Source organism: Narcine bancroftii, chromosome 5 (assembly GCF_036971445.1).
Source record: "Narcine bancroftii isolate sNarBan1 chromosome 5, sNarBan1.hap1, whole genome shotgun sequence".
NCBI classification, from domain to species: Eukaryota; Metazoa; Chordata; class Chondrichthyes; order Torpediniformes; family Narcinidae; genus Narcine; species Narcine bancroftii.
In genome coordinates this window covers 164,966,931-164,990,030 of record NC_091473.1, presented here as the reverse complement: position 1 = coordinate 164,990,030, position 23,100 = coordinate 164,966,931, and the positions used below count along the sequence as shown (strand labels likewise).

The 23,100-nt window shown below is 40.3% G+C and overlaps 1 protein-coding gene across 12 annotated transcripts in view; it reads right to left on the bottom strand.

The window, feature by feature from the left end:
* The window catches only part of cfap20dc (CFAP20 domain containing), a 345,044-nt gene that overhangs the window by 160,168 nt on the left and 161,776 nt on the right, over window positions 1–23,100 (bottom strand). For all 12 annotated transcript variants that reach the window (XR_011357997.1, XR_011357998.1, XM_069939547.1 and 9 more), the window contains one exon: window positions 610–746. Coding sequence is in view for 10 of the 12 variants with exons in the window: in XM_069939547.1 (XP_069795648.1) it covers window positions 610–746 (137 nt within the window). In the remaining 2 variants the exon portion in view is untranslated. The remainder of the gene's footprint in view (window positions 1–609; window positions 747–23,100) is intronic.

The following is a 23,100-nucleotide window of genomic DNA, read 5'->3' as shown; positions in this document are numbered from 1 at the left end:
CTTGGAAAATGGAAGCATTAGTGTGAAGGGTCCCTTGGGTTCCCCTTTCTAAAGCCCACAATAAGCTCCTTGGTCCTCCTGATGTCGAGGGCAAGATCAGTGACCTGGCACCACACAACCAATTTTTCAATCTCTATCCTACATCCTGACTGATCACAGTGGAAGCTGATCGGTCTTTTTCTCGTGAAACTAAAGGTCATTGGTTCAACATGAGAGAAGAGATTTAGAGGGATCCGAGAGGCAACTTTTTCATTGTTGTTTTGTATAGTGGAACAAACTGTCAGAGGAAGCGATGCAAGTGGGTACAGTTACAACATTCAAAAGATGTGAACAGATAGATAGGAAGGACTTAAGATATGGACCAAAAGCAGGCAGACAGGACTTGCCTAGAATGCCACTGTCAGCGTGAACAAGGACGTTGAAGGGATTTTTCTTGCTTTATGAATATTTTTATTTATAATTCTTTAGCAGGATTAAGCCTTTATTCTTTACAATTTTGCTCCACATCTTTGTCCACAATGACAATAATTCAGAATATCATTGAAAGATTTAAAGTACTTTTTGAAATTCTGGGAATTTCAGGTGAAACGTTATTTTCATGTAACTTACATCTTTAGATCCGGTTGTCCCAAGTCTTCTGCCAATAGCTGGTGGTGGTCCAGGTACCTTTGATCCAAATGCAATGTGTGATACCTCTTGGTTTTTCATAGTGCGTGCACTCACTGTCCCACGGCTGTTCTCCTGGTCTGAATTAAAACAGAAAATATTCCACAGGAGTTATGATACTTGTATATCCTCGTGCAAGTTATCTTTGAACTGATGTGCAAATAACTTAAAAAGAAAAACAAAAGCAATGAGCTAATATTAGTTTTAATTTAATATTAAACTAAACTTTAGTTCATGCCAGTGTTATAAAGAGCAAAACCAAATGTAAAGAGGCATCCAGAATAAAGTAAACTAGATTAAAGACTTAACAAAGGCAATGTATCAAAAATTACTTCTGTCCAGTAAATATAAGAGAAGATTTAAGCAATATTCCAACAGAGATAACCTAATTATTTTGATATAATTGAAATATTAAGCTGACTAATAAAGCTCAAAACAAATATTGTGCCCTGAATAAGGTTTGGGACAAATACATTTATTGCCTTTATTTGCCCCCGTGCTTGACAGTTTTAAATTTATAATCAATTAATTCTGATGTAATTAAAGTCCACATTCCAGTTGTTATTCAAGATTATTTGTGTAGATTTTGGTTTGACCATGTAGAAATTACAGCATTTTTTATTATCTGGTCCCCTCATTTCAGGGCACTATAATATTCAGGACATATATCATGATATATATATATTAAAGTAGTCATGTTTAGAACTTTGTTGCATATTCATGCAATCACTGCTTGAAGTCTGTGATTCACAGACATCACCAGGTGCTGAGTACCTTCTCTGGTGATGCTCTACCAGGGCTCTACAGCTGGCATCTTCAGCTCCTGCTTCACTTGGGGGCTTGTCCCCTTATGCATTCTCTTCGGCATATGGAAGACATGTTCAATTGGATTCCGATCGGGTAACTGAATTGGCCATTCAAGAATTTTCCAGTTTTTAAGCTTTGAAAGCCTCTTTTGTTGTTTTAGCAGTAGTCTGGGATCAATGTCTTGCTGTAGGATGAAGCACCAATGAGTTTGGAGGCATTTGCTTGAACCTGAGCACATAAGATGTTTCTATACACCTCAGAATTCATTTAGTTCCTGTTATCAGCAGTTACGACAAGAGATAAATGCATCAGTACCTGTGGCAGCCATACATGCCCAGGTCATAACACCCCCACCACCATGTTTCACAGTTGAGGTAGTATGCTTTGGATCTTGGACAGTTCCTATATGCCTCCACACTTTGCTCTTGCCATCACTCTGGTACAGGACTTTCTTCCAAAATTCCACAAGACTTTCTTCCAAAATTCTGAAGGCTATTTTAAATAGTTCTTGGCAAATTGTAATCTGGCCATTGTGTTTCTGTAGCTAAGTAATGCTTTGCATCTTGCAGAGTAACTCCCGTATTTCTGTTCATGAAATCTTCTGTAGACAGTAGTCATTGATACATCCACACTTGCCTCCAGATCCGCACCGGGTCTTCTCCACCATCAAACTCAACTCAGCGCATCACCATATCCTGATACGCCCAGAGGACGTGGGCATTCAAAGTTGACGGCCACCTCTACCATTTCCTTCGGGTCCCATTCAGCCTCTCGAATGGAGTGTCCATGTTCCAGAGAGAAATGGACCACATGGTGGATGATTATAACTCAAAGCAACATTTCTGTATTTGGACAATGTCACCATCTGCAGCCATAACCAGAAGGAACACAGCACGAACCTGCAGGAATTCCATGCCATGGCCAAAGCCTTGAACTTGACATATAACCAGATGAAGTGAGTGTTCCACACTTGATGTGTTTCTGACCTGTCAGTCAGGAGTTTGGGGATTTTTCTTCATTATGAGAATTTTTCTGTTAGTAGTGGTCTTCCTTGGCCTATCAGTTCTTTTGTGATAACTGAGCTCACCAGTACACTTTTTCTTCTTAATGATGTTCCAAAGACCTGATTTTGCTAATCCTAAGGTTTGGGTGATATCTCCTACTGTTTTATTCTTGTTCTTCAGGGTCATAGTGACTTCTTTGACTTTCGTTGGCACAACTCTGGTCCTCATGTTGAAAATTGGCAATTACAGACTCCAAAGGTGATCAAAAGTTTAGAAGCAAGCCAAGCTCTTTTATACCTGCACCAATGAAGCAATTAAATATACCTGAGTAATCGCATATACCGTGAAGCCAGATGTCCCAAATATTATGGTGCCCTGAAGTGTGGGAACGATGTATAAAAAGTGCTTTAATTACTACACGGTCGAACTAAACTGAATACAAATACCCTTTAATAAAATCTGGAATGTGTACCTTAATCACATGTGAATTGTTTGATTACAATTTTAAAACTGTGTAGTGTGGTGGAACATGGTGTTGCATGCATGACATTACCAGACTGTGCTGGTTGGCCGGCCTCTGACCCTGTAACTCATCCCTGTAATATTCCACAATAAAGGTAGAGTAACCCTCGTCTCCCACCTTCATACCAGCCTTAGAACCAGGCTAACAGCACGTGAAGACATGCCTGCCGTTTCAGGTTATTAAACCTGACTAACCTACCAAGGTCAAAGTGATTTGCGTGAAGAAGCTGGAGGCCGATCCCAGGGGACCAGAGGCCTCTGTCAAGTTTGACATGTAGCTGCTCTGCCTAAATGGTTACGAGGTGCAACCAGATCACAGACGACGTAGATCTACTCTTCTCATCGCTCTGCCACCGGGCTTATCAAATAATCTAAGATTGTGACAAGTACAATGACGTGATGTCCCAACTGCAGCAACAGTACGGTGGGCCTATGAACTCGATGTACGCTTGTTACCTTCTGGTCACCTGACACCAAATGGAATTAGTGTGCTTCAGCATCACTGCCTGGACAAAGTGGGTGTAAGGACCCATTTCTGTGCTGTAGCCTTCTATAATTCCACAAGGAAAAATGTAATATATGCAGGTTAGTTTTGCTGGTCCCCTTCCTTGTTGACAAGAAGAAATCCTGAAGTACTCTGTCATTCTCACAATGCTGCCTTATCCAAGTGTTAGTCAGGTTTGAGAGATTTTAGACATCAAAAAGTACACTGTCATTATTATTCGATTGTTACTGATTGCTTATATAGGGTTTTGTCTGCTGGTAAAGAGCAAGATGACAATGAAAATATCTGTGAAAGTTTAAAAATAGAGAGACTGCAGCACACCAGCTTTCACACAGAGAAGTCCCACATTTATTCCCACTCATGAACAAGAATCCTCTCAATAGTATTGTCTCTTTCTCAGAAATCAATGATGGGGATATTTTCAGATGAGGTTAGTGCAATTACATAATGCTGACAGCGAGAATGCTAAAAGACCTGTTTGTCTGACTGTAGATAGCAATAAAGAGAATAAATCAATTCATTTCCATGCTCATGTAACAGAGTTAGAAATGGGTTTTAATAATTTTATTCTCAATTCTGTATTTCTGTATTTTATCTCAAAATGAAGTATTTGTATTTAATGTCATATTAATAATGTTTCCAGTGGGAATGAGTTTGGCAGTGCACACCTCTTGTGCACCTCCTAAAGCCCTCCCTTTCTGTTTCTCACACTGCTTGCTGCCTTGCTAAGGGTAAGCATGAGAGAAAATTATTGTCTTAATGTTTTCTTTGGAAAATGAATTGTTTGTTATCAGCCTTAATGTATTGTGACAAATTCTGTTGTATTTTATATTGTATATAGATATGTTTTAAAGGAGATAAACTACAGCAGATTTTTTAGTGTAGGTTACAAACACTTCACAAAACAGATCACATTTAAAATGCCAGAACTCTGCTCAAGCCAGACAGTCCAGGCTCTGGGTGCCTTTCCAAAAAACTTTGAGACTATAGAGACTTCACAAGTAGGTTAATTGGACATGCTGTAGAGGACATTCTGAGAGAGAGAGTTCATTTCTACACTTTAGCAGCAGCACCAGGGACAGGAACTTGTCAAGCTGGCAAGCTTGTGGAAAAACCCCATTTTGAAGACAGGTTGTGAGTTCTTAGCTCAGCTTGGTCAAAGCCCTTGTGGCCCATACAAGAGGAGATGGCTGACTGTAAAGTATTTCACCTGAGATAAGGGAAACAGAAAAGGAATTCTGTGGTGACCTGAAAGAAAGAGGTTATCATCTGTAAAAACCCTGATGGGCAAGTTTCTTCAGCAAGACACTAAAGTGGCTGATCAGAAGGAATCAGTTGTGGGTGTCCAACAAGCAACAAATCTCTCTGAAAACCAACAAGAACCTTCCTGAGCGGTAACCATTTACCTTTCAAGCACAAAAGCCTGGTAACATTCATAAATATTAAATTCTGTGCACAGTATAAGAATTGTCTGATACCAGTGAATTTGGAGGAGTGAGAAATGAGATTGAATCAAAGAACCTTTCTGAACTCATACACACATTACATACACGTGGGCTTAGAATTAGAAGGGGGTTAAGTAATGTTAGAGTTTGATCCTATTTTCATGTTTAAATAGAATTAAAATCAACTTTTGTTTAAATAACCATTTGTCTTGGTGAATTTCTGTTGCTGCTGGATTTTGGGGTCCTCTGGGTTCATAACATTACATTTTGTTCATTGCTAATGTTATTGTGTTTTACAATCAGCTTTGTACTGTTTTAACCATTAATTTAAGTTTTATGGTTTTTTTTTAAATCTAACTTGTGGTTTGGAACCATTACCAAGTGTTAATCATCTGATCCCCATAGCACTGCCGAGTGTAAATTCTGTTTTTTAACATGATTAGTAGAAAAGGGGGCAGAAAAGGATGAAAACCTCACAGTATTATTTTGCCTTCCACAGGTACAAATTTTCCATGTTAAATGCATGATTTTGGCCATTTAGTTTCTCTATGCAGTTTTTATCTCATCATTGTCTTCATTTTGTATATAGTTTTTTTAAAAAATACTTTGAAAAGATTTTATGTGTGGAATGTTTTCTGGCAAATCTTAAAAGCTCTCGGCTAATACACTGAGTTGAATACATATTGAAATGTTAAAATAAAGTATCTGTGGATAGTTGAGGAAAAGGATGAGACACATTGCTACCTTGCTAAGAGAGAAAAGGGGCAGAAAAGGATGAAAACCTCGAAGACAATGGTTCTATTATTTTGCCTTTCAAAGGGAGCAAATGCTGGAAACCAATTCTGTATTCGTCTCTTTTTCTACGGCCAGAAAGCAATCAACACTCTAGTGGCTAAATACATTTCATTGCAGAGGCTAGTTTACAGTCCCGTCCCTGTGCCTATGTGTTCAAATGGCAGCTGCTGTGTTAGCACAGCTGGAACCTCATTTTATATCTCTGCTTCAATTCAACTTCACTTTGTTTTGGCTTGTGGTTTGAATTTTTGTTGTGCAGGAGCAAGCCAAGGCTATTGAGGAACAGCAATATGCCAACAGAAGTTATTTGACCTCAGCAACAAATATAGTTTGTGAGTAGATTGCTGCTTTCAATGGACATGGGGTCGAACCTACAACCCCTTTTTAAAAAAAAAGGAACAAAGGAATATTGCAGCCCAGCAGATAGATGTTACAAGCAGGCAGTTCTGCTAGATGAACAAATGTACATAATTTGTGAACTTGTCTCCATGAACAGAAAGATGTGATCTTATCTCTTCACCAACACCATCAGTGCTCAGTCACACAGATTCTCAATTAGCGTTGTTTCCTGTTTAGATTGTGCAGGACAAGAGGGTGACACTGTGACACAGCAAGTGGAATCACTGCTTTGCAATGCTAGAAACCTGGATTAAGACATGCTCTTGGACACGATCTGTTTGCATGTTCTCCAAATATCACACAAATTTCCTCTCGGTGTTCCAGCTTCTTTCTGCAACCCAAAGACATGGTGATTGAGCGGCTAAGTGAGTACAATAAATTGACCCAAGTGTTTCGATGAGTGGTAGAAACTGGGAGAGAGTGGATGATAATGTTGCATTAGTGTAAATGTATGACAGATGGTCAGTGCACGTGACACAGTTGATGTAGCAATTAGTATAATGCCTTTGCAGGGCCAGCGATTGAACCCCGTATTGTCTGTAAGGAGTTTACACATTCTCCCTCTGTCTGCATAAGTTTTCTCCAGAAACTCCAGTTTCCTTCCACCCTTCAAAAACGCACTGGGGTGTAGGTTAATGGGGTGCAAAATGAGCAGCACAGACTCGTAAGGCCGAATTGGCCTGTTATAGTGCTGTATGACTAATTTAAAATTTAAAAAATTTCAGTGGGCACAAGGGTGTACTTTCGTGTTGCATCTCTCTGTGATTCTGTGGAAACTGAAATCAGTAATGATTATATTATTCATGTCCCAAGACTGATATGCAGATTTGCAACTCTGTTGCTTAACATGGGCCCATCGCAGCCTCCCAGGCAGCCTCCTCTGCCATGGAACACAGCCAACAATTATAGATTGAATGCGAAAGCCATTAAGGGCAAGAGAAACTCGTGTGGATCACAGAGGTTGTCTGTGCAACTAAAAGGAAGCAATCTTGCACTAACTGGACATCAGCTACAGAGGGGACACCCTAATGCACTCTTATTAAATCCTCAAATTTTCATCATTACTTTCTTGACTTTCTGGGTACCCATTTCTACCACTCTTTGACTAATTAAACACATTTTTGCAGACCACATCACCAAGAAAAGAGATTAGTCATACTTGTGCTTTCAACTTGCTCAAGACCAAACCTTGATTGTTGCAGGAGACTGAGAAATGGTTTTCCATTAAAAGTACCAGTAATTGACCGACTGCAGCTTAAAACGAGATGCCAAATTAATTTGGTTAGTGACAGAGCTACTGATTTGTTCCAGCCAAACAGCTGAATTCTATGTTCTTCCCCACTTACTCTGCCATTATAATTCTTAGAAGTTCCTCCATCTGAAATTAAGATGTGATTCTAAGTAACCAGGGTGAAATGAAGTGGCTGTTCTGCTTGTTTCTTAGAAACCATGACCAGTACATAGGATGTACAGTAACCTCCCTAATATTTGAAACAAAGACACACTTTTTTCCTTTATTTGCCCCTGCGTTCCACAGTTTTAAATTAGTAATCAAACAATTCACATGTGATTAAAGTGCATATTCCAGATTTTATTAAAAGCTATTTGTGTACATTTTGGTTTGACCATGCAGAAATGCCAGCACTCGTTATACATGACTCCCTCATTTCAGGGCACCATAATATTTGGAACATAGCAATGGTATGTTAATTAAAGTACCCAGTAGTCATGTTTCGCACTTTGTTGCATATCCCTTGCATGCAATGACTGCTTGAAGTCTTTGATTCATAGACATCACCAGGTACTGATTATCTTCTATGGTGTTGCTCTGCCAGCCCACTACTGTCCAATGAGTTTGGAGGCACTTGCTCAAATTAGAACAGATGTTTCTAAACACTTCAGAATTAATTTTGCTTCTACCATCAGCAGTTACATCATCAATTAAGTGTGCCAGTACCTGTGACATGTCCAGGCGATAAAACCCCCTCTACCATGTTTCACAGATAAAATGTTATGTTTAGGATCTTGGGTTGTTCCTTTATGGCAGATGCCTTTGCCATCACTCTGACATTGGTTAATCTTGGACTAATCAGTCCACAAGACCTTTCTCCAGAATTCTGCAGGCTCTTTTAAATACCTGTTGGCAAAGTGTAATCCGGCCATCCTGTTTCTGCGGCTAACGAGTGGTTTGCATCTTGCAGTGTAACCTCTATATTTCTGTTCATGAAATCTTCTGCAGACAGTAGTCACTGACATATCCACACCTGTCTCTTGAAGAGTGTTTCTGATCTGTCGGACAGGTATTTGGGAATTCTTCTTCATTATAATGAGAATTCTTGTGTCACCAGCAGTGGAGATCTTCCTTGGCCTACCTGTCCCTTTGAGACTACTGAGCTCACCAGTACGCTCTCTTCTTTATTTCACGCTGTTTGGGTCCCGATTTATTCTTGTTTTTCAGCCTCATAATGGCTTCTTTGACTTTAATGAGCACAACTCTGGTCCTCATGTTGAAAAATGGGAACTACAGACTCCAAAGGTGATCAAAAGCTTAGAAGCAAGCCAAGCTCTTTTATACCTGCACCAATGAAGCAATTAAACATAGTTGAGTACTCACAAACACCAGTGAGTGACCAAATGACCAAAACATTATGGTTCCATGAAATGAGGGGACTATGTATATAAAGTGTTGTAATTTCTACATGGTCTAAGCAAAATGTTTTCAAATACCTTTTAATAAAATCTAGGATGAGTACTTTAAATACATGTGAATTGCTTGATTACAAATTTAAAACTGTAAAGCACAGGGGCAAATAAAGGAAAACAAATTAGTTTTTGACCCAAACTTTATGGAGGGCACTGTATGTATATTTCTTCCTCACTGTGCAACTTAAAAGTGAGTTGCTGAAATGGTTTAAAATGATGGATATATCGTAAAAATAGCTGTACAATGATCGAGATCCCTGAATAAATCAGGGTGATTGTTTCTCTCAGGCACATTAGGTGCAATAGCAAATTGCCACCACAACATTGAAGAGCAGCCCAAAGCATTCAAGATCTCAACTATCTCGACTTTTGAGTTAACTGTTTTCAGCACAAATGCTACGTACTGTTGAAAAAAAAAACAAGCAATGCTGATCTTCTCAAGGGAAAAGAGTGGAGCTACTGGAAAGATTACATTTACAATGTAATTCTTCTCAATGCAACAACTAAACAGTTGGAAAAGTTTTGATGAAAACACAATGCCTATAGGATGAGTGTACTATTAGGAAAGCAATATTGTCAAATCCAAGTGCCGAAAATGTCTTTGCTCTTCAAGCAAGTGTTATTTTTCCCCAACTTTGAGCTGCTCCCTTTTAATGGTGTTCTCGGTGATCACATGGTTGCCAACATTCCACCTTGGGAAGAATTTGGGAGTGGTGCCAGGCTACAGAGGGATGAATGGGCCTCAAAGTCAAAGGTGGATTTAAAATATTTTTGCTTGAGCAATATACCTTAAAGGTCTCAACTGCTGGGATAAGCAGCAAGTGAAGAGATATGAAATACCTCTGCCTAGTCGTCAGGAAATGGAGTCACACTTGCTCTGACAGATTGAAGTTGAATTTCTTTTCAACTACAATGGCTTGGAAAATCAAAGCATACAAATACGTTGTTTTTCTGATAGATCCAAGTAGATTCTAGAAATAGGGTCTTCATAGTTGAGCACTTCTGCCCTGAGGACCACTCATCCTCGGTAACTTGGCACATCTGTCCCAAATTCTTCGCAAAACAGTGTGATCACCAAGAAAACCATTAGAGGAACAGCTCAAAGGTGGAAAAAAAATACTTGCTTGAAAACCAAAGAGATAGTTCCATGATTGTCTTGTCTAGAGCAGCCGTTCTCAATGGGGGCCACAGAACATTTGAAGGCCGCAGACTGAATTCATAAAATATATTTTGTTGTGTAGTCTGTAGAATAGAAGTACAGAATAAATCAGCTATACTTGACTGCTTCACAAGGAAGGGGTCTCAAACATTGAGCAGAATCCTAAGAGGGTCATAGCCAAAAAATGGTTGAGAATGGATGGTAAAGAGCATTGAGGAGAAACTTGTCAGTGTAGGTGTGCTTTGTGCTATTAGGTACAAACTTGACACAAGGACATGTTAGGTGCATTAACGTGGATTACACATAGAAGTGTTTGAACAATTTTTCAATTTGTATGATTGTGACCTGAAAATGATTGCTAATTTGATTCTGTTGTCTATTTTATGTAAAAAGTGATTTTTGATTATGTTGTGCTTAAGAGTGTTGCCCAATCTAATTTCTATTCTTTGGGGTCTTCAGTGCTCCTTGTTTCATATCATTTAATACTGTAGAATTTTAAATTTTAAATCACTTGAAACTTTTTGCTCATCTTTCAATTATTTGAACAAAGGCTAGAAAACAAAAGCTTATCATTGATCATTTTTGTTTGGAGATTGCCTGGGCAAATGATTATCACAACAGTTCTGTTACACATCTGTTGGAACCTGTGGCCATTAAATTTTAATTTGTCAAAGATAGTGTCAGTGATATACGAGGAGAAAATGCAATACACTGATAACACCTATAAAATCTTTAAGCTTTGCCATTAGTGATAAAGATATCAGGCTCAATGGGACACCATTAACTGCAGATTTCCCTCCAAATTACTCATCCTTTTAACCTTGGAAATATATTACCATTCCTTCAACATTGTTGTATTTACATAATTACATTATTGGAGTTATCTAACTCAAATTAATGTAATGGTTAACAAAGGTAAATCACTGCCATCTTCTCAAAAGTTTATTTGCCACCAATTCTCAGGGCCCAAGACTGAAGAATATTATTTTTAAAAACCTGTTAAATCTACTAATTCAAGAACAGAAATTATATAGTAGTGGAAAAGGTGTCCACTGTAGACTGATAGACCAGCACTTATGCAGTCACATGGAATTTCAACTGCTAAATTGACTTCAGCAAAAATAGACCTTTTCTTCCCACAATTGAGGATCTTTCAATTATCCATGTGGCCAAAGTGTTAGCCAATAGTTGTGGTAACAGAAATTTAACTCAACCTAACACATTCTGTCTGTTTGCTTGGAGATAAACTGCACAACTCTTGAGCAATCATTTGTTATTTTGTTTGAATGTCAGTTCAATTGGCTTAATTTTGAATTAAACAGAAGCCTATAGCTAAAGGTATATGCTTTTAGAAAATTCCATGAGTCAAGCATAATGTACAAAAAGTTTCAAGTAATTTGTGAGTTAATCAGTCTGAAATATTCACCGGAAATCAAGCAAATAGCCCATTGTTTACACAACTATTAAAATATAATTTTATCATAGTGTAACATCTACTGTGCAAGTTGAAAATAATTTCTAGAAGAAGGGTGCAAAATAAATACACAATTGTGTAAGAGTTATCAAATAGATATGAGGTACACAGAACAGGTTAGAGCAAAAATGAACAAATTATGAGATAAAAGCTGGGATGGAGTCATGTCATTTGGCGTGATTATATAATATAATATAAACAATGAAGACGCTGTTTACATCCGGTACCGCACGGATGGCAGTCTCTTCAATCTGAGGCGCCTGCACGCTCACACCAAGACACAAGAGAAACTTGTCCGTGAACTACTCTTTGCAGATGATGCCGCTTTAGTTGCCCATTCAGAGCCAGCTCTTCAGCGCTTGACGTCCTGCTTTGCGGAAACTGCCAAAATGTTTGGCCTGGAAGTCAGCCTGAAGAAAACTGAGGTCCTCCATCAGCCAGCTCCCCACCATGACTACCAGCCCCCCCCACATCTCCATCGGGCACACAAAACTCAAAACGGTCAACCAGTTTACCTATCTCGGCTGCACCCTTTCATCAGATGCAAGGATCGACAATGAGATAGACAACAGACTCGCCAAGGCAAATAGTGCCTTTGGAAGACTACACAAAAGAGTCTGGAAAAACAACCAACTGAAAAACCTCACAAAGATAAGCGTATACAGAGCTGTTGTCATACCCACACTCCTGTTCGGCTCCGAATCATGGGTCCTCTACCGGCATCACCTACGGCTCCTAGAACGCTTCCACCAGCGTTGTCTCCGCTCCATCCTCAACATCCATTGGAGCGCTTTCATCCCTAACGTCGAAGTACTCGAGATGGCAGAGGTCGACAGCATCGAGTCCACGCTGCTGAAGATCCAGCTGCGCTGGGTGGGTCACGTCTCCAGAATGGAGGACCATCGCCTTCCCAAGATCGTGTTATATGGCGAGCTCTCCACTGGCCACCGTGACAGAGGTGCACCAAAGAAAATGTACAAGGACTGCCTAAAGAAATCTCTTGGTGCCTGCCACATTGACCACCGCCAGTGGGCTGATATCGCCTCAAACCGTGCATCTTGGCGCCTCACAGTTTGGCGGGCAGCAACCTCCTTTGAAGAAGACCGCAGAGCCCACCTCACTGACAAAAGGCAAAGGAGGAGAAACCCAACACCCAACCCCAACCAACCAATTTTCCCCTGCAGCCGCTGCAACCGTGTCTGCCTGTCCCGCATCGGACTTGTCAGCCACAAACGAGCCTGCAGCTGATGTGGACTTTTACCCCCTCCATAAATCTTCGTCCGCGAAGCCAAGCCAAGGAAAAGATAATACATGGAACAGACATTTTGTTCAAGTGCAACAAAGCTCTCAGTGAGTAAAATGCAAAGTATTTTACAATGAACAAACCTATGAAATTCCAGTAATCTCAGCCAATATCAGATGATATTGGGCTGTGCTAAACCAACATTTTATGCCATTGTCTTATTGGTGCAGATCTAGGAAGAATACAGAATATTACTTTTGGCATTTGGAAGTGACCAGAGGGTTTTGGAAGACTATTCTGAGAAGTGGAACTAATAACAGAATATTCTTCATCAGCGAGATTTTAGCTTAAAATTGCTATAAATCAATTATATATAGATTTTCTTCAGCTTTTTGTTGCACCGAATGTTTGCAGAAATTTTTCAGTAAAAATCTGTTTTATAGAACATAGCACAACAGGTTCTTCAGCACACTGTTTAATTTGATAATTAAACTAAACTAAGGCTCTGCTGCTTCCACATTATACATATTCATCGATCCCAGAATATTTGTGTCCATCTAGAAGCCTCTTAAACACTACTCATTTGTTACTTGAAGTATTAACATGAAAATTAACATAATGTGCATGTCATCCACTAAAATTTACAGAGAAGGCAAGATGCAGTAGAATTATTTTTGAAATCATATGGCCATTTCAGAATGTGATCTGAAATGGTCCATGTACTGTAGGTGATAGAGGTACAATTGTCTTGACTTCTGTGTTGAACTCCAGAGATCTCTTCCTTAATCCTTAAATGAAGGTAACAATTTGGACCTTTGAGTTCCTTTGGGGAGGGAGTTGGTTGTGCATCTTGAGATCAGTACCGCCTAATTCAGTCAGCTTAATAGCACATTCCTGGGTGTTAACATCTCCAAGGATCTGACCTGGAGCCTCCATATCAATGCAATCTCGAAGAAGGCTCACCAGTGGATATACTTTGTGAGGTTCTTGAGGAGATTCAGTATGTCACCAAAGACTCTCGAAAACTTCTACAGGTGTACCATAGAGAGTATTCTGGCTGGTTTCATCACTGTCTGGTATTGAGGTGCCAACTCTCAGGAAAAGAAAAAACTCCAGAGGGTGTTAACTCGGCCTGCGACATCACTCCATCAAGGACATCTACAAGAGGTGGTGTCTTAATAAAGCAACCCCAATTCTCAAAGACCCCCACCCCAACCTAGGACATGCCCTCTTCACTCTGCTACCATGCAGAAAACAAAGAATAGGTAATGGAGACAGCAACTAGGGCAGTGGAATGATGTGTGAAATCCGGCACAGCACAAATGTCCTTGATGACTACACTTGCAAGAGGTGCATCCAGCTGCAGCTCTCGACAGACTGAGTTAAGGAGCTGGATGAACTCTGGATCATTTGTTAGGCAGAGGGGGTGACAGACAAGAGTTTCAGGGAGAAAGTCACCTGCAAAAATCAGGAGGCAGATCACTGGATGACTGTTATAAGAAGGAAGGGAAATAGGCAGTCAATTCAGAGCACCCCATGGCCATTCCTCTCAACAATAAGTATACCATTTTGGATACTGTTGTGGGGGTGGGAGGGGGGGGGAAATGATCTATCAGCGAAAAGCCAGAGTGGTCAGGTCTCTGACACAGAGTCAGGCCCTTCTGCTCAGAGGGGAAGAAAGCGATAGTGATTGGGGATTCACTAGTTAGAGAAGAGATAGGAGGTTCTATGAATGAGATTGAGGCTTCCAGATGGTACGTTGCCTCCCAGTTGACAGGATCAGGGACATCTCTGATAGAGTCCACGAATTTCTCAAGCAGGAGAGTGAGCAGCCAACTGTCATAGTCCATGTTGGTACCAAAGACATAGTTAGGAGTAGGGACGAGGTCCTGAAGAGGGAACATAGGGAGTGAGGAAGGAAGAAAGATCTCATTGGTGGTAATCTCGGGATTGCTGCAGCTTTCACACTTCAATGAAGGTAGGAATAGGAAGTTGTGGCAGATGAATATGTGGCCTAAGAGTTGGTGCAAAGGGCAGGGGTTTAGATTTGTGGATCATTGGGTTCTCTTCTGGGGAAGGTGTGACTTGTATAAAAAGAACAGGCTGCACCTGAACTGGAGGGGGACCAATATCCTGGGAGGCAGGTTTGCAAGAGATATTGGAGAGAGTTCAAACAAGTTTGGCAAGGGGGTGGGAACCAGAATGTTAGTGCAGAGAATAGGACAGAAGATGCAATGTGTTGTGAGTTGTGAGGAAGGATAAGCAGGGAGGAAATATAAATGTAGTCAGTTAGAGGGTTTGACAGGAGGGTTAGGAATAAAGGAGATTAACTTAGAGCATGAAGCGATACATGGAATTATGAAGTTGTGGCCATTTCAGAGACTTGGCTGGTGGGATTGGGTGATCCAGGTACCAGGTACCAGGGTTTAAAAGGAACCGGATGGGAGGTCAGAAATTTGGGGAGGGGAGGGTGGGGAAGGGAAGAGTAGCATTACTGGGCAGGGATAGTATCACGGCTGTAGAAAGAGAGGACAATGCAGAGGGTGTGTCTTCTGAGTTGGTGTGGATGGAAGTCAGAAATAGGTAGTGGACAATCACTGTGCTGGGAGTAGTGTATACGCCATTAAATAGTCTTTGGGGTATAGAGAACAGATAAGCAGGCAGATTTTGGAAGTGTGCAGAAATAACAGGGTTGTTGTCATGGGTGAATTCATCTTCCCTAATGTTGACTGGCATCTTCTGATTGCAAGAGGGATAGATGGGGCAGAATTTGTCAGGTGTGTGCAAGGATTCCTGACAGTATGTGGAACAGCCAACTAGAAGGGACCATACCGGGTCTAATACCGGGTAATAAACCTGATGATAGCAACCACAGCTTTTGCATAGCTATGGACAAGGATAAGAGCAGATAAAATGGTAAAGTGTTCAAATGGGGAACTGTGCTGCCTGGATTAGCAGAGGTGGGACTTTTCCCTTTGGAGATTTTTTTTGCACTGGCAGTAAGTGGTAATTCAGCCTTGCCCACTGGAAAAATAATCTCAGGATTGTATGTGATGCCACATTCTGTGATTGGACTCTGACCAATCTGAAATCTTCTGTTGCGTCATCAGCAATTTTGAAGATGGAATTGTAATGGTATTTAGCTGTATAGTCGTGGGTATTGAGGGAGTGTAGTAAGGGTCTGAGTACATCCTTGAGGAGAAATGGTGATGAGTGTGATTTTGAAGATGTTGTTACCCATCTCCACTAATTGCTGTCTGTTAGATAGGAAGTCAAGGATCTCGTTGTCTACCCAAGAGAGCATTTGTTGTACTCTGTGAGCTTCAGAAAACCCTAAAGTATGTGCATTGCAAATATCATTTTTATCCTGAAAATGAGTTAGGGCTTTATAGTCAAAGATGATTAACGCAGTTGGACTTGGGAAAAACTGTGTCAATGTACTGGCAAAGCAGCCCCTGCAACTGAACTCGGACAAACATCCAGAAAATAATTCTGCAACTGAAAAGAGTAATTCTAGCCAAACCAATAATATTCCTTATGCAAATGAAATAACTGAGCATCTGAAGATGAAGCTGTCAAAGAAGCTCCCTCAACAGTTCATCAAGTAAAAGGGGTGAAACGTACAATACAACTTCAATTATCCGCATTGATTGGGACCAGGCCTATTTCGGATAAAAGGTTCTTTCGGATAAAAGGTCTTTTTTAACATAAAGCCCAGTAGCAAAAGCAAATCATGTTTAACAGTGTTTAAACAACAACAAACAACAAGGTAAGGCTTTTTAGGTATTAAAATAATGTTTAATTCTCACCAAAAAAAAAATCCTGGCCATGCCAATCACTGATACTTCCCCACTGAGGCTCCATTCGTGCTGGGAGCCCGAGGTCCCTGATCAGTTCGGCTCAAAAGATTTTTTGGATAAAAGAGGATTTCTGATTTGTTTTGGATATCCTCATTTATCCAAAATTTAATTTTTTAAAAATTTCGGAGCATTCAATTTCAGATAATCGGAATTATACTGTACTTAGATATCTTAGAATAATATAATGCTACACTGAGAAAGGACTGGATGAAATAAGCAACAACCCTAATTCCTATATACAATGAATGAATTGCTTGTCTATCGATCCAAGAAAAATTTGCTGACTTTAGCTGAAGCTTACCAGCTAGATGAAAGATAAGTTAATTAGTTATGTAATGCCTCTTCTACAACAGTCATCAAAACATTTACAATCATTTGTAGACGAGACAAGCAGATGGTAAATAAATGTTTTTTTTAAAAATTGACGCTGGAAACCTGTCATAAAAACAGAAGATGCTAGCAATATTCAGCCATCAGTCCATATCTGTATGAAGAGAAACAGAGTTAATGCCCCAGGTCAAAGACCTTATGTCAGAATATTTAAAACTCTTGTGAAACACAAAAGTCTGCAGATGCTCGGATTGTAGTAACAACGCCTTGAAATGCTGGAGGAACTCAGTCAGTCTTTCAGCATCCATAGGAGACAAAGACATCTTGCTGATGTTTTGGGCCTGAGCCCTTGTTCAAGGAATAGGCAGAATGAGCCAAAAACAGGAAATCTCAATACAGACAGTGCAGGCTGGGGGAGGAGTTCAGACCAACACAAGGTGTTAATTCGATATGGTAAGGGGGAGGGGGGGACTGAGAATTGGTTATGTCTGTGCGAAAAGAGACAGAGAAAAGGAAGAGTGACAGAGCTGAGGGAAGGCAAAGGGGGGAGAATTGGGAGGACAGGGAGGGGATTTAACAAAAGCCAGAGAAGCTGATATTAATGCCATTCGGTTGGAGGGTGCCCAGTCGGGTGTTATTCCTCCAATTTGCAGGTGGTCTAGTTTGGCCCTGCACAAGACCATGGACAGACATGTCAGCAAAGGAATGGGATAGGAATTGAAATAGGCATCCACTGAGAGAGCCACACTATTGCGGCAAACAGAGCCAAGGTGTTCAACAAAGCAATCTCCTAGTCTGTGCCCATTCTCTTCTTCAGTAAGAGATTTTTCAAGTATCTAAAAATTATTGATCGCAGAGATAGATTCATGATGATATAAAAGAAAGTAAAATTTAATAAGTAATAGATACAAGACCATAAGATATAGGGAGCAGAAATAGGCTATGCAGCCCATCAAGTCTGCCCCACCATTCAATCCTGAACTGATCTATTTTCCAACTCAGCCCCACTGCCTGACCTTTTCCCCATCACCTTTGATACCCTCCCTGGCTCATCAAGAACCCATCCATCTCTGCCTTATATACACCCAATGAGCTAGCCTCCGCAACCGCCTGCGGCAACAAATTAAACAGGTTTACCACCCTTTGACTGAAGAAATTTCTACACATCTGTTCAAAGTGGATGCTGTTTAATCTCAAAGTTGTGCCCTGTTGTCTGGCATACTCCATGTGAGACGACCTTTCAACATTGACTGTGCATGCCTTTCAACATTCCAAATGTTTCAATGAGATGCCCGCTCATTCTCCTAAATTCCAACAAATTCAGGCCAAGAGCTGTTCTGCGCTCCTCATATGCTTGTCATTTCATTCTCGGAATCATCTTGGAGAACCAATGTCACCACATCTTTCTTAAATGAGGAGTCCAAAACTGCTCACAATACAAGTGAGGTCTCAAAAGTGCCTCAACATCACATCCCTGCTCTTATGTTCTATTCATCTTGAAATGAATGGCAACATTGCATTTGCTTTCTTCACCACCTTCTCAACCCGTGTCTACCTTCATGCTATCATGGCATTTGAGCATTTTCAATTTTCTCTGCGTTGAAAAAAAGTCTGATTGTTTATTTTTTTTCTACCAAAGTGCATGACCGTACATTTTCTCTCATTGTTATTAAATGTGGCACTTCTCTGCCCATTCTCCTAATCTGTCTTTCTGCAGCTTCCGTATTTCCTCACACTACCTGCTTCACCTACCTTCACAACACCTACAAATTTGATCACAAAGTCATTCATTCCATAATCCAAATGATCAATATGCAATGTAAAAAGAAGCAGCTACAACATCGACCCATCTGGAACACCACTAGCAACTGGCAGTCAATCAGAATATGATCCTTGTCAAGTTTATTGTAATCCGATTGGATAAGAGCAACCCAACGCAACAGCATTCTCCAGTCCTCAGTGCAAAAACACACAGACATACACCCAACACCACACAAATACAAACAATACATATGCAGAAGTATTTCATCCATACAAATAAATAAATGTAGTTTCATGAATACGACAGTCTCGAATTGTTAGTGTGAGCAGTTCCTTTGGTTGCCCAGCATTCTCACTGCCCGTGGGAAGAAGCTGTTCCTCAGCCTGGTGGTGCTGGCTCTGATCCTCCTGGATCTCTTCGCTGACGGAAGCAGCTGAAAGATGCTGTGTGCAGAGTGGAAGAGATCCACAATGATTTGTGCGCTTTCTTCAGACAACAATCTTAGTAGATAACGTCAATTGTGGGGAGACTTCAGTGATACTCTCTGCCACTCTTATCGCACTGTGGTTTGACCTCTGATCCATTTCTCAGTAGCAACCATACCACACTGTAATTAGCTGGCCAGGATGCTCTCGATAGAGAGAAGGTCGACATAATGATGGCCGACAGCCTTGCCTGCTTCAGTCTTCTCAGGAAGTCCAGTCGCTGTTGCTCCTTCCTGACAAGTGATGTGATGTTGAGTGTCCACAATAGGTCACTAGTTAAGTAAACTCCAACTAGCATAGATAGTGTATTCCACTATGTGCCTATTGATAATCAGCCAATGCTCTCCAATGCTAGCATTGGCTAGCATTGGCTCTTATCTTGTTAAGTAGTGTAAGCTGTGGCATCTTGTCAAATGCCTTCTGAAAATCCAAATTTACAATATCCACTGGATATCCCTTATCCAGCCTGGTTATCATCTCTTCAAAGAATTCCAATAGGTTTGTCAGGCATGATTTTCCCTTCAGGAAACCATGCTGGCTTTGATCTATCCTGCAATGTGACTCCAAGTACTCCATAAACTCATCCTTTACAATTAACTCCAACATCTTCCCACCCACTGATGTCAGGCTAACCAGTCTACAAATTTCCTTTCCACTGCTGCTTCCTCTCCCCCTAGTGGGGTGATTTTCCAGTTCTCTAGCACTGTGCCAGAATCTTGATTCCTAAAAGATTATTACTAATGTTTCCACAATCTCTACCACTACTTACTTCAAGACCCGAGAGTTTTTCACCTTATAGACCATCAGCTTTCTGAGCACCTTCTCCCTTGAAGTAGCAACTGCACTCACTTCCCTTCCTTGATAACCTTCTACATCTGGTATGTATCTTCCACAATGAAGACTAATGCAAAATACTCATTTAGTTTCTCTACCATCTCCTTATCTCCCATTATTCGTTCTCCAGGATAAATTTCTAGTGGTCCTTTATCAACTCTCACCTCTCTATTTTTTATATACTCGAGGAAGCTTTCTGTATGCTCTTCAATATTATTTGTTAGCCTACATCATCTTTTCCACATACAGGTTTTTAGTTACGGTACCTTCAGTAAGTTTTTCAAACCCCAATCCTCTATCTTCCCACTAAGTTTTGCTTCCTTGTTTTGCTTTCACATTGGCTTTGACTTTCTTTGTCAGCACATTTGTGTCATTTTATTTGAATAATTTCTCTTATTTATCCTGCACCTTCCCCATTTCTTGCAGAAAATTCATCTGTTGCTGCTGTGCCGTCTTCCCTACAAGTGCTTCCTTCCAATCTACTTTGACCAGTTCCTCTCTCATGCCACTGTAATTCCCTTTACTCCACTGAAATACCAACACATCTGACTTTAGTTTCTCTTTGTTACATCTCAAATTGAACTCAATCATACTGTGATGACTGCTCTCAAATGCTTCCTTTACTCTAAGCTCTCTAATCACTGCTGGTGCAATACATAACCAATCGAGTACAGCTGATCCCCTTGAGAGCTCATCAACACACTGCTCTAAAAAAAACATCTCCTAGGCTTTCGACCAAATCTATCGAGATCCAGTCCCAACCTGTTTTTCCAAATCTACATGAATATCAAGATTCCCCAAGATAACCATGACATTTCCCTTCTAAAACCTCTTTTATATCTGTTGTTGCAATTTATTGTCCACATCCCAGCTACTGCATGGAGGTCTGTATATAACAACCAACAGTGTCTTTTAATTGTTGCCTTTTCTTAACTCAACCCACAATGATTCTCTATCATCTGATTGTTTGTCACCTCTTTCTAATGATGTAATGTTGTTCCTTACCAACAGAGCCACACCACACCCTCTGCTTTCCTGCCTATTTTTTCGATAAACTGCTTAACATTGGATATTCAGCTCCCAATTACATCCATCCTTTAGCCATGACTCCACGATGGTGACAACATCATAGTTGCTAATCTATAATTGTACTACAAGGTCTTCCACTTTGTTCCTTATGCTGTGTTCATTTAAATACAAATCCTTGAGTCCCTTATTTGTTACATTTGACTCTGTGTCCCTGTTACATTGCAACTCTTCCCCATGGCTATAATTTTGCCATATCTGCCTGCCTTCCACACAAACTCTATCAGCTGTGTGCCATCTGCCTCTTAACTTTGGGACCCACCCCCCTGTGAATCTTGTTCAAACCACACACCCCAACCCCCCTTGCTGAACAGCATTAGCAAATCTCCTCGCCAGGATATTGGATACCCTCTATTTCAGACACTTATACAGGTCATCCATTCCCCAGAAAAGGTTCCAATGATCCAAGAACTATAAACCCTGCCCTCTGCACCATCTCTTCAGTAACCGATTTGTCTACATTATCTTCCTATTCTGACCTTCCCCAGCACATGACACCAGGAGTAATTCAGAGATTACCACCTGAGAGGTCCTGCTTTTCAGCCTCTACCTCACTCCTGCAAATGTGTACTATGATCCTAACCCTTCAGAATATTTTGCTCCCGCTCAATGATATCCTAGATTCACGCACCCGGGAGGCAACACACTATCCTAGAATTTCTTTTGTGGATACAGAATCTCCTGTCTATTCCCCTTTTTATGACTATCGCCCTTCCTTTCTGAGGCTCAGAGCGGACCACAATGCTATTAGTCTGGCGCTGCTGCCTGGCCCAAATACAACATCTCCCCAACAGCATCCAAAGGGGGTAAACATGTTGCAGATGGGAATGGCCACAGGGGTATCTTGCACTGCCTGCCTGTCCCCCTTCCCCCCACTTTCCTCCTTTCTAATGATTTGCATCAAGATGTGCTGGTGTAAATTGTCAGATAAAACCCTGTATAATCAAATTGAATAAAATGAAACGTTAAATATTTTGCTGCAAAATGTATATATTGTTTATAGAATGTAAAATCATCAGGAATGTTAATTTTGTTGAAAGATTATGATTTGGATGGCAGAATGCAAAGCACTGGAGCCAACATACAACTGACAAGGATATGATTTAGTTAAGCAAGCAATAATGGAAGCCCGTTTACCTAAAAAGGTAATAGACCTTTAAATTATGAAGACATTGAATAAGATAACCCGGCATATGTATTAACAAGTTGATGACCTTCAACACACTAAAAACAGCTGAATTTCATCTTAATGAATCCCTCAAGATCAGTAGAAAAATTATATTGGAGCATTTATTATCATATTTTGTAGATCAGTACATCTTATTCATCATTTTCTTAATGCTAGTGTTATCTAATCCAAAAATATTTTCAGATGCCGGTAATGACAGTCAAATCAGTTTAACCTTGGTACATAAGATATTGCCTATCACTCAAAAATGATCTTCTATGGCATTTTTAAACCAGTGATGAAATCCTTACATTGTACATTGAAATCTTCATGGGGTATGGAGTTCATTACTTTCCCTTAATCAGGTTTTCATAATTGCAAATAGGCCTTTATAGTTGCAAAAGCAAGTGTTTTGCTGATGTAACGTGATTTATAAGGCACTTATCGTTAATAATAAAGTAAAAATGTTCTCTTTTATGTCACCCTCATATCATGTATGTGAAATCCAAAATGTGACAGATTACTTGAGTTTATTTGCAGACTGTAGATGGTCTCATCATGCAGCAACAGTGAAAATCAGGGCAGATTGGCAGAGCAATAAGTTGGAATTCCAGTATCTATCTCAGTTGTCAGGAGTAATTTCTCCTTCAGTATTCATTGATGTAAAAATGGTTTCTGCTGTGGGTTTCATTTCTCTCTCCTCTCTCATTTATTCCCCATCTTTTCCTCTTACTTACCAGCCCTATTCTAACTTCTTTTCCCTATTTGCACTTTTCTGCTGCCTCTCCTTAACAATGCTGCTGCAGAATTAGGAGGAACATTGGAATGGTGACACAGACTTCCAGCTTCCTGG